Below are 12,913 nucleotides of genomic sequence, written 5' to 3' on the forward strand. Positions count from 1 at the left end.
GAGAGAAGAAATTTCTCCATCAGTTTTAAATGTGCAGACCCTTATTCTGACTATATGTCCCCTAGTTTTAGTTTCCCCTATGAGTGGAAATATCCTCTCTACATCCACCTTGTCGAGCCCCCTCATTATGTTATATGTTTTGATAAGATCACCTCTCATTCTTCTGAACTCCAATGAGTTTAGGCTCAACCTATCTTCATAAGTCAACTCCCTCATCTCCGGAATCAACCTAGTGAATCTTCTCTGAACCTGATGGAGCAGTTGGCCTAAATTTAATGTCTCAACAGCACCTCCAACAATGCAGCACTCCCCCAGTACTAAATAATGTCTAAATCAAGTCTCTGAAGTGGGGCTTGAACCCACAACCTTCTGGCTCTGAGGCATGAGTGCTACTCACTGACTGAGTTAAGCTAAATTAAGCTTGGCATTCTGCTTGACTATCGAGCTGTCCCTAGCTTAGTTTGTTAGGAGCTGCACTCTGAGACTGCTGCGTTCTACTTGAGTGAAACAAACCACAATAACACTTCTGATTTTAACGTTGGCAGTCAGGCGAACTCCCCTCATTTATCTCTGGATCCAAAGGCTACAAGGTGAGCTAAAACACTGAACTAATCACGTGTGGGTGCTATTAGTTTTACGGCAGAGTTCCGTTACTGTGGTTAGTTTCAGTATATGAAATTTATTTTGGAACGAAGGGATAAGGACGGGCATTGCAGCTATTTGGGCCATATTGGTGGAATGCTATATTCCTTCCCATTGACTTGTGCCCTAAATTTTTATGTTCCTTTTTAAATTTTATAGATGTAATTTCAGTTGCTTGGACTTGAAGTAACTTTTCACGGAGCGCCGCAGACAAGACAAACAAAGATTGCAGTGCATTTTCAGTGCTTGAACTGTCTTTTGAAATAAAATACAGTCAGTGTTGAACTTGATATTAAAAGAAATTTAGAAACTCCCCAGTAGATGGCAGGATTTCTGGTACCGTGCAGTAATAAAACATGCTGTACCTTGGGCCTCCCAACACGCACTGTTTTAAAACAAAATACATATTTGTTTTTACAGGATCCTGTACAGTTACATGGTCTTTGAGTTTTCATATGGGAATTGCTGGATTTGGTCCTCTGTCAGCTGATTTTGGAATTTTTCTTTTTATGTTTAATCTTGCATTACACTGATAAAGCGAATTCTGCAGTTTTCTTTTCCTTTGGCTCTCTGGTGCTGTTGTTTAGGACTTAAGAAAAGGGGCCTTATAGGAGCATAGTAATACCGATGTCACATCCCCAGAGGGGTATTAATGTTTGCCAGGGGGCGGGGGCTCCCACAAGTTTGAACACTGCTGATATGTGACTAGTCGTCCTGCAAGAGCGTCTGTTCGCAACCTTGGTGTGCTATTTGACCCTGAAATGAACTTTCGACCACACATCCGCAGCATAACTAAAACCGCCTATTTCCACCTCCGTAACATCGTCCGCCTCCGCCCTTGCCTCAGCTCATCTGCTGCTGAAGCCCTCATTCATGCCTTTGTTACTTCCAGACTTGACTATTCCAACGGCTGGCTCCCACATTCTACCCTACGTAAACTAGAGGTGATGCAAAACTCAGCTGCCTGTGTCCTAACTCGCACCAAATCCCGCTCACCCATCACACCTGTGCTCGCTGATCTACATTGGCTCCTGGTTAAGCAGCACCTTAATTTCAAAATTCTCATCCTTGTTTTCAAATCCCTCCACGGCCTCGCCCCTCCCTATCTCTCTAATCTCCTCCAGCCCCACAACACCCCGAGATGTCTGCGCTCCTCTAGATGTCTGCGCTCCTCTAATTCTGCCCTCTTGAGCATCTCCGATTTATAATCGCTCCACCATCGGTGGCCGTGCCTTCAGCTGCCTGGGCCCCAAGCTCTGGAACCTACCTCTTTGACCAAGCTTTTGGTCACTTGTCCTAATTTCTCCTGATGTGGCTTGGCGTCAAATTTTTTGTCTCAATACTCCTGCGAAGTGCCTTGGGATGTTTCACTATGTTAAAGGCGCTATATAAATACAAGTTGTTCAGTAAAAATAACTCCAAACTGGTAAGAGGCCGACAGATTGACTCTAACCCATAGTTTAAACTGGTGCGGGTAGAAAATTATGGAGAGGTGAACAATTAGTACAGATTACACACGGAAAGAAAGACCTGCATTTATATAGCACCTTTCATGACCACTGGACGTCCAAAGCGCTTTACAGCCAGTGATGTACTTTTTGAAGTGCATTCACTGTTGTAATGTAGCAAACGGAAAATGTCTAAATTAAAAACCCAGGAAATGATCCTTCTGATGCCAAGTGGGGTGGGGGGGGGGGGGGGTGGAAATTGGATCGTTTAATGAGACTCTCAGCATTGAGTTGCGATTTTTTTTTTTTGCGAATAAGACGTAGAAACACAGTGCAGTAAGTGCGAGCTAGCTCACCTTGTCAAAATGTCATTAGAAATTTGAATAGTCACGTCATTTCCAATAGAAAATAGCTTGCCCCAGTGTGCGCTCGAGTGATTCACAGCAGTGATTCAGTGCATTTCTGGTAATGGTAATTTTGCAGCAGCGTTTGATTAATGGCCGAGCTCAGTCCCCAGTGTTACATAAGAACATAACATAAGAAATAGGAGCAGGAGTAAGCCACACGGCCCTTCGAGTCTGCTCCGCCCATTCAATAAGATCATGGCTAATCTGATCATGGTCTCAGCTCTACATCCCTGCCTGCTCCCCATAACCCCTTATCTCCTTCTCGTTTAAGAAACTGTCTATTTCTGTCTTAAATTTATTTCTACTTGCACTGTTGGGTTATTGAGGAACATTCAGAATGTAAAATCCAACTGACTGCAGTAAAACACTAAATTATAAGGACATTACTGTCATGAATTAGAATTTTTAAAATGTAATAATGTGAATATGGTTGCATATTAACACTGTTTTGAGCAGGATGTCAAAACGCGTGTCCCTGTTAAAATTTTTATTCAAAACTTGGCTACTTGGGAATATTCCGATCATCGTATGATTAAGATTTATTTCAGAAAGGTTGAAGAATACTGTCGTTCTCTCTATTATAATAATACGTCAAAAATTATTCTCGGCATATGGACAACCACCTCTTGTCCAAATTAATTGTTAGAATGGCATGCTGCAGAGCTGACAATTGCCCTGTGAACTCTTGCTTCATTATTGAGCCAAGCAAGCCTTGCTGTAACGGGTTATTAATTTTTATCTGCATTGAGGTCAAACCTCTGCTGATATGAAATATAAATTCAGAATGGAACCATAGATTTTTGTAATTTAAAAACAGGAAATGCTCAGCAGGTCAGGCAGCATCTGTGGAGAGAGGAACAGGAGTTTTCAAGTCGATAACCCTTCGTCAGAACTGGAAAGAGTTAAAGATGCAACAGGTTTTTAAGCAAAGTCTGTGATTCAGTGGAAGGCAGAAGAGATTAAGAGACATAAGAATATAAGAATTAGGAGCAGGAGTAGGCCATTCGGCCCCTAGAGCCTGCTCCGCCATTCAATAAGATCTTCTTCCTCAACTCCACTTTCCTGCACTGTCCCCATATCCCTTAATTTCCTTAATATTCTAAAATCTGTTGATCTCTGTCTTGAATATACTCAAAGACTGAGCCTCCACAGACCTCTGGGGTAGAGAATTCCAAAGATTCACCACCCTCCGAGTGAGGAAATTTCTCTTCATCTCAGTCCTAAATGGTCAACCCCTTATTCTGAGACTCTGTGACCCCTAGTTCTAGACTCCCCAGCCAGAGGAAACATCCTCCCTGCATCTACGCTGTTGAGCCCTGAGAATTTTATATGTTTCAATGAGATCAACTCTCATTCTTCTAAACTTCTGAACAAAAGGGATGATGGTGCGAGGCAAAAGATGGTGGTAATGGGGCAAGTTAAGAAAGAAAAGATGAGTCTCGATAGGATGGCAGTGGCAGAACCCTAACCCTAAATGCAGCTACCATGGGAAAGAGAGAGAAAATAGGGGTAGGGATTATGGTCTGAAATTGTTGAACTTTACGTTGAGTCCAGAAAGCTGTAAAGTGCCTAATCGAAAGATGAGGTGCTGTTCCTCGAGCTTATGTTGAGCTTCGTTTGAACAGTGTAAGAGGCTGAGGATGGGGAGATCAGAGTAGGAGCGGAGTGGAGAATTATCGTGAAGATTCACCAGGCTGATGGGGATGGGAAGCTATAATAAGAGATGTGAGAAACATACGATTTCTACTGGAGCGACTAAGACTTTAATAGAAACTTTTAAAATTATAAAATGGTCTAATAGAAAGAAAAATCTGCATTTATATAGTGCCTTTCACGACCACCATATGTCCCAAAGTGCTTTACAGCCAATGAGGTACTTTTTGAAGTGTAGTCATTGTTGCAATGTAGGAAATGTGGCTGCCAAATTGCGCACAGCAAGCTTCCACAAACAACATTGCAATAATGGCCAGATAATATTTTTAAGTTGATTGAGGGATAAATATTGGCCAGGACACCGGGGATAACTCTCCTCTTTTGAAATAGTGCCGTGGGATCTTTTACTTCCATCTGAGGGGGCAGACGGGGCCTCGGTTTAATGTCACATCCGAAAAGACGGCACCTCCAACAGTGCTGCACTCCCTTAGCACTGCACTGGAGTGTCGGCCTGGACTTTTGTGCTCCCTGGAGTGGGACTTGAACCCCCCCCCCCCCAACCTTCTGTAGGAGTCCTAGAATGATACAGCACAGAAGGAGATCATTCAACTCATCGTGCCTATGCTGGTTCTTTGAAAGAGCGATCCAATTAGTCCCACTCCCCTGTTCTTTCCCCATATCCTGCAATTATTTTCCCCTTCGTTCTCTTTTGAAAGTTACTATTGAATCTGCTTCCATCCTTTCAGGAAGTGCGTTCCATGTCATAACATGCTACATAAAACAAACTTCCCTTCTCCCCGCTAGTCCTTTTGCAAATTACCTTATGCAATTTTATTGCGCTAAATGCAAATTTTCTCTTTTTAAAAAAAAAAAAAATCTTGGTGCACGTAAACGACAAGAATTTAAAATTGTTGCTGAGAATGAAAAGCGAGATTAGGAGAAATTGATTTATACAGCGGGTTTTTTGGAGCATTGAATGCTTTGCACAGGGAGTAGCTGAGCCAGAGACCTTTTTTTAAGGGGGTAAAAATTGATGAACATTATAAACCGAGAAGGTGCAAAGTAATGGGGAGTAACCAGGAGAGTGCATTTAGTTTTACATAGCTCCAGTAAAAAGCCAGCACGGATAAGCTGGGCCAAATGGTGGCTTCCTCTGCTGTAAACTACTGTGATTCGTCTTCAGGAATCTAACCTCTGTTACGGTTCATGCCTCTCCTGAACACCTTCACTCATTGAATGAGCTTGACGACAGTTTCTATAAGCAGATTGAGTCTCATGATCTGAAGCCTGTCTTTATTCTCTGTGGGACCTTACTGCGTGCAAATTAGCTGCCAAGTTTCCCCATGTTACAGCAGTCACTACACTTCAAAAGCACTTCACTGAAACGCTTTGAGATGTCTTGCGATTGTGAAAAGCACTTGAATAAATGAAAGTTGATGCATTCTGTATTTGGGCAAGCATAACTCCGGGCTAACAATTAACCCTCAGCGGGCCAGGCAGCATCTGTGGAGAGAAAAACAGAGTTACGGTTTTGGATCATTGACCCGAAAAGTTAACGCTCTCACTTTCTCTCCACAGATGCTGCCTGACCTGCTGAGATTTCCAGCATTTTCTGTTTTTATTTCAGATTCCAGCATCCGCAGTATTTTGCTTTTATAGCAATTAACCCTGAATGTGGGAAGTTGCTTAGTGGAAAATACATGTGATAAAACTATTCTACATTTTGTTTTGTTAAAATGATCCACAGAAGCAAAACGACAGATAAAATATTAAGCAGCACAAAACACATGAGGGAATTGGATATCAACACAGGGATTAATATGCTTTTTTAATCAATAAGAGAGTTGCTGCATTACAGTTTATTATTGATCCTTTGAACAAACAAGTAGAGTCTTCACTTCACCTGGTACACAGTCTGTAGTCGTTATCCAGATGATACATAAGCCACAAGCCCCCACAGATATTTTGAGCAGAAACATGGTCTAGTAATCAGAGCTGTCGTGTTTATCCCGCAAAGTTCTTTAATGTAAACCCATTTCTTTTGAAGTAATTTCAACAGTCTTTCACACCTTTGTAGACGAGGGGATGATGAATTCTAATTGCTGGTTTTCACATCACCATACACTGTTTGTTTATTTTAATACTGTTGGCTGACACAATTATACAACCATTAAACATTCCGCCCACAATCGTACCTCAACTAAACCCTGATCAAAAGGTATACCGCCCCTTTTTCACAGCCTTGCTGTCTCTGCCCTTTCAGCCCGTACCTGGAAGTGGGAGCAAACTCTATTTTAGAATCAAACTACACATTTTAAACACAATGTTGCACCCATCAATGTAGTTTTGTCGTAATTCAATCCGGCTCAAAAAACAATCTCCTTTTTTGCAGCTCGGCCAAGACCTGTCTTGCATTTTGTACTTGGCAAAGCAAACAGATGCCACTTCAGACCCTAGCTACTTGAAACTATATGCAACTAATGACAGAAATTCCTATTCCTGTAACGCCTGCAGAGAATCAACGGGCTACATTAAATTCCCACTCTCAAATGAACGGGCAGAAAATGTAGCCCCATATGTTGTAGAATGTAAAATGAATGACTTCCATTCAATAACAACTTGTAATTATATAGCACCTTTAATGTAGTAAACGACCCAAGGATCTTCACGGGCGTTATTAAACAACATTTGACACCAAGCCACATAAGGAGCTATTGAGGCAGATGAGAGATAGATGTTTTAAGGAGCGTCTTAAAGGAGGTAGAGGCGCGGAGAGGTTTAATGAGGGAATTCCAGAGCTTGGGACCTTGGCAGCTGAAGGCATGGCCGCCAATGGTGGAGCGATTAAAATTGGGGGTGTTGAAGAAGCCAGAAATTGGAGGAGCGCAGAGATCTCTGAGGGTTGTCGGGCTGGAGGAGGTGAGAGAGATAGGGAGGGGGCGAGTCCATGAAGGGATGTGCAAATACTGATGAGAACTTTCAAATCCAAAATAAACTTTCACAGAACATGTACTGTTAACAGAGATTCTATACAAAGGAAAGCTACCTGTCTTCCAAACAAGAGACACTGGTATTGCAGAATGCTTGCCTTAATCTGGCCCTTTTAGTATAAATCAAAAATATTATTTGTTCTGCTGAAGTGCAGTCTCAACGTGATCATCTTTATCAATTCCCAGTGAAAGTTTATTGGTTCTGTTGCCAACTGGCCAAAAACACTGGGAGGGGGGAAAAAGCCACAGTTGTTTTGTACCTCTCTCCCTTTGTGCTGTTATGATTTTTTAAAAATTCGCAGTATCTACTTTCAGTTAGCTTTTTGCTGCAGAAATCTACTGGAGTGATGAAAGGATTAACAGGTTGCTTCCAAACTCGCTGACGATGTGACTGAATTTGCAGTTGTCGAGGCTAAATGTAACTTGGCACCTGCAGTACTGCGTATCAAATCATCTTGTTGTTCAGGATAACTGTGTAAAGCTGACATTAGAATCGATTGCCACTAGATGGCAGTACTTCACTGTTTCTACCATTGGGCAACAGTTCATTAAATATCCACTATCTGGACGATTCCATAGTACTGAAATCAAGCAAGTTGCTTGAAGTTCAAAAGCTCCACTTTGTCCTTAAACAGTAAAAAATTTGATTTCAGCCTGTCTTAATTATTAACTTTTTTAATTTCAATTTTGTCTGGCAGCAACATTAATTGGAGGAAAAGCCCTCTATCTCTCTGACCTTCTCCAGCCATACAACCCTCCGAGAGCTCTGTCTTCCTCCAACTCTGGCCTCGTGTGCCGCCTCCCCACACATTGGCAGCTGTGCCTTCAGCCGTCTGGGCCCTACGCTCTGAAATGTCCTTTCTGTAACAGATGCAAGTTATTTTTCTACCCATTTCTCGTTTTCCCTCTCGCCTTCCAAACTAAAGTCTTGATTCCGGTCAGAGCAAGGCGCTCCTCAGGCTCCGTGCTGGAATTGAGGAGAGTGAACGAATTAAAATACAAGCTGGTCTAGCTGTCTAACTATGGTACAGAGGTTGGACGGGCCTGCAAGAGGCGCTGTTGGACATCTAAGTGACTGATCCCAGCTGCTGCATGATTGGGACGCTGTCTTTCTGCACCTACGCACAGCACTGAGATCAAGGAACGGCGAATAAAGGATTATGGAGACAGCACAATGATGATGCAAACACAACGGATTGCACATCATGTCCTGAGCAGTGAGCTCCGAGCACAACGTCCAGCAAGCAATACAAATCCAGACCTCTAGTCTGTTGCATGAGCATATTTCGAGAGGCTCGATCTTGACGTACAACCCTGGAAAATCCTCAGCGTTTGATATTAGCCATGATTGCTCTAGTTTTCCTGATCGTTTAAATGCGTTGTCTGTAAGTTGAGGTGAATAATGTGAAATTCATGTACTTCTCCAAGGAGCGGGTAATTGAATAAGAATAATCCATACTATTTCCACAGTCCTGTGTCCCACTGTTTACAATGAATTCTTCAGACGCCCTTCATCAACCTGAGAGATTTCTGTACAAAATAATAGAATTTTTTTTTAAGCATTGTATGGACATTTTTACAAGTACTTGCTCCAATATTTCAGACTGGGTATACAGTTAACTAAAATGGTACATGTGAAATAGAGACATTATATAGAATCTATAAGCATTTTCACGAGGTGTGTGTCTGATGAGGAATGTTCTCTAAAGGGTGTTGTAACAATGTTTGCTGTGTTTTGTGTGCGATTGTTCTGATATCTTTAATTACTGACTCACCTAACTAATGGTGTAACTGCTTTACATGGAGGTCCGCTGATAACTTATAATTCAGTTTCAAAACTTAGCCTTTTATATATTTTTTTAAATAAAAGTTTCTTTTTTGCAAGTCAGTATCAAAAATTACAATTCTGCACTGAGTTCACTGAGCCACATCCCAGAATTCTGGGATTTCATTAGAATAGATGATGCATCAATCCTCCGAGAATTGAATGTCCTCTACAACATTCGTGCTATGCTGTGACCTACCGTATAACAAACTTACCTTCAGCAAGTTGAGAACTGAGGTTTTCAAACTGGGTCTAACCAAAGATCCCAAGGGATCCATGTAGCCATCAGAAACTGGGGCGCTTTCAGTTAAAACTAACAAGCTTAGGAGGACACCAGAATTACGAGTAGAGAAAGCCATTCAGCCCCTCGAGTCTGCTCCGCCATTTAGTGAAATCATGGCTGATCTTCTCCCACAACTCCACTATGCTGCTCTATCCCCATATCCCTCAATTCCCTAAATATCCAAAAATTTATCGCTCTCTGTCTTGAATATACTCAACAACTGAGCATCCACAGTCCGCTGGGGCAGAGAATTCCAGAGATTCACCACCCTCTGAGTGAAGAAGTTTCTCCTCATCTCAGTCCTAAATGGCCGACCCCTTATTCTGAGACTGTGACCCCCTGGTTCTAGACGCCCCAGCCAGGGGAAACATCCTCTCTGCATCTACCCTGTCGAGTCCTGTAAGAATTTTGTATGTTTTAGTGAGATCGTCTTCCAAACTCTAGAGAATATAGGCCTAGAATATAGACATCTGATTAATATTACCTGTATAAAAAAAAATGGTGCGCAGGCTATTCAGTTTTTTCCGCACTCGCGGCTATTTCCGTTAAAAAGCCGGTGAGCAATCTGTGCAGACCTGCAGCTTAGCGGGAACATAAGAAATAGGAACAGGAGTAGGCCATTTGGACCCCTGGAGCCTGCTCTGCCATTCAATATGATCATGGTTGATCTGATCATGGACTCTGCTCCACTTTCCTGCCCGCTCCCCTTGCATTGCATCCGATGATGTTCAGAATTAAGGGTTTTCATGAGGTAAAGGGGGATAAACTATTTGGTGAGTTGATCACTACAGGTTAGTTTAAGATCATCACCATAACGACAAAGGGAGAGGTTAGGAGATTTTTTAACGAGTGCTGTTGGGATAGGGGAATGCCCAACTTCAAACGGTGAGTCCTGTTGGGGGGGGGGGGGGGGAGGAGGAGGAGGAGGAGGAGGAGAAGGAGAAGGAGAAGGAGAAGGAGAAGGAGGAGAGAGAAAATAGTGTTGCAAATATACACTAAATATTTACTGAACTTCCAATGTGTTTGAACTAGAATGATGGACAAACCGAGCCACAGCTTAGTGGTTTTAATAGCGGCCTTTTTGATGTATTCAATACGGAAAGATGCTAATGCAAGAACCACTTTAACCATTATACATGGTGAGATTAGTTAGCTCTCAGGCAAGCCTTTGATGGTGTAGTCCTCTTGCATTTACTGGTGGGGAAGAAAGAGAGTTTTTACTTTAAAGAAATGGCAGCTGTCTCTGCCTGTTGTTCAGCATACCCTGTCAAGTAATCAAAAAGCAGCAATGAAGTTATGAAGATAAATTAATGGAAGGCAGACTGCATGAATCGGATGTCCGTGTCCAGCCTGCAGCAGAATAGAGACAAAAGCAAGTGTTCTCTTTTTTTTTTTAATGGCTTGGCTCCTCTGTGACAATACTGATGCAAGGCTTAGCTGCTTAATTATAATCCTCCGCATACTGTTGTAGAGGTATAGCTCAGCTTCCAGTTTAAGGGAAGCCACTTGCCAAATGCTGACAAGCTGAGGTGATCTCTTGCTCTTGTATCCAGGACATGTGCCATTGCACCAAACGGCAACGGTAGCATAGTGGTTATGTTACTGAACGAGTAATCCGAAGACCTGGGCTAATCCGCAGACCCGAGTTCAGATCCCATCACGGCAGCTGGTGAATTTAATTTAAGTTAATTAAATAAATCTATAATAAAAAGCTAGTATCAGTAATAGTGACCACGAAAGTACCGGACTGTTGTTTAAAAACCCATCTGGTTCACTCATGTCCTTCAGGGAAGGAAATCTGCCGCCCTTACCCGGTCTGGCCAATATGTGACTCTTGACTGCCCTCTGGAATGACTTAGCAAGTCACTCAGTTGTATCAAACCACTATGACAAAGTCGCTGAGGGAGCAACACCTGCAACACACGGACTGCAGCAGTTCAAAAAGGTGGCTCACCACCACCTTCTTGAGGGCAATTAGGGATGGGCAATAAATGTTGGCCTTGCCAGCGACACCCACATCCCATGAATGAATTTTTTTTTTTAAGTGCTTTTTTTTTCACCTGCTAAAGGGTCTTTGCTCCTTGTACCATCTGAAGTTTGATGCAAAGACTGCAGCTTTGCCACAGGGGTAGGTTTAGATTGATCAGGTATTAGAGTATCTAACCATTCTGTTAATTTATCTGGGCACTAAAATCCATAGCTTTTGATGTATTGCTCCTCAGTCTAGCCGGGCTGCATTTAGCATTGCTCACCTGGGATTTACAACAACAGCGATTACAGCTATGCATTGATGAGAGGGATATTTTGTGAGGTGGGCAGAGCAGCTTCTGGAGTCTTCTGAGAAAACAGAAACCACCCAAACTTGCATTCTACGAAAAGACCAAAGCCAAATACTGCGGATGCTGGAAATCCGAAATTGCTACCAATACTCATAGAAACATAGAAAATAGGAGCAGGAGTAGGCCATTCGGCCCTTCGAGCCTGCACCACCATTCAATAAGATCATGGCTGATCATTCACCTCAGTACCCCTTTCCTGCTTTCTCTCCATACTCCTTGATCCCTTTAGCCATAAGGGCCATATCTAACTCCCTCTTGAATATATCCAGTGAACTGGCATCAACAACTCTCTGCGGTAGGGAATTCCACAGGTTAACAACTCTTGAGTGAAGAAGTTTCTCCTCATCTCAGTCCTAAGCGGCTTACCCCTTATCCTTGTGACCCCAGGTTCTGGACTTCCCCAACATCGGGAACATTCTTCCTGCATCTAACCTGTCCAGTCCCCTCAGAATTTTATGTTTCTAGGAGATCCCCTCTCATCCTACTAAACTCCAGTGAATATAAGCCTAGTCGATCTAGTCTTTCTTGTCAGTCCCGCCATCCCGGGAATCAGTCTGGTGAACCTTCGCAGCACTCCCTCAATAGCAAGAACGTCCTTCCTCGTGCTCAGAACACCACTTCTCCACGCCAGCTGAAGTTTTGGTGTGTAGGGAGGCTGAAGATAGCAGAACCCTACAAGGTTAGATTGCCATTGTCAGAACAATTCTTGCGCTGCGCACTTATATTAAATGAGGTTCTAGGGCGTAATGCATCGAGGGGGTCTTGAGTTTTGCTCACGGTATTTGTTAATTGGCTGATCCCCCAGCACCCCCCCCCTGTACCTGCGGACCTCCATGTTGGTGTTGCCTGTGGAATGTGAACAATCACGGCTGTTGTGTGCTACTTGGTATTTTGTTGCAGTGAACAGCATCACACTTGCAGTGAATCTGATTGGCTGTCTAGCTTGGTTGATTGGAGGAGGTGGAGCGGTTAACTTTGGACTGGCCTTTCTCTGGCTGATTCTGTTCACGCCATGCTCTTATGTTTGCTGGTTTAGACCAATCTACAAGGCCTTCAAGTAAGTACTCTGAACTGTCACTCATTTCCTCAGCCCCATTCACACGGATGAGAACGTTGGAACATTTTGCTTTTTAAAATCTTTCATTTATAGAGTTAGGTGGATCATATGGACTAGATAGTCATGTTTACACATTGGCGTGTAGCTGAATGGGACAGTACATCGGAAACTGCATAAATAAGTGCTTTTGGTCGAGAGGTCTCATGTTGTAATGTTTCACTTTTTGAACACCAATTATGCTGGAGTGAGGTTTTCATTTTTATCTTTTT

At 42.8% G+C, this 12,913-nt stretch overlaps 1 protein-coding gene across 1 annotated transcript in view; it reads left to right on the forward strand.

Moving 5' to 3' along the window:
* LOC139234119 (secretory carrier-associated membrane protein 5-like) overlaps nt 1–12,913 on the forward strand; it is a 60,659-nt gene that overhangs the window by 24,536 nt on the left and 23,210 nt on the right. The window contains exon 4 of the mRNA XM_070865076.1: nt 12,488–12,644. Coding sequence (XP_070721177.1) covers nt 12,488–12,644 — 157 coding nt within the window. The remainder of the gene's footprint in view (nt 1–12,487; nt 12,645–12,913) is intronic.

Source organism: Pristiophorus japonicus, chromosome 21 (assembly GCF_044704955.1).
Source record: "Pristiophorus japonicus isolate sPriJap1 chromosome 21, sPriJap1.hap1, whole genome shotgun sequence".
Lineage (NCBI taxonomy): Eukaryota > Metazoa > Chordata > Chondrichthyes > Pristiophoridae > Pristiophorus > Pristiophorus japonicus.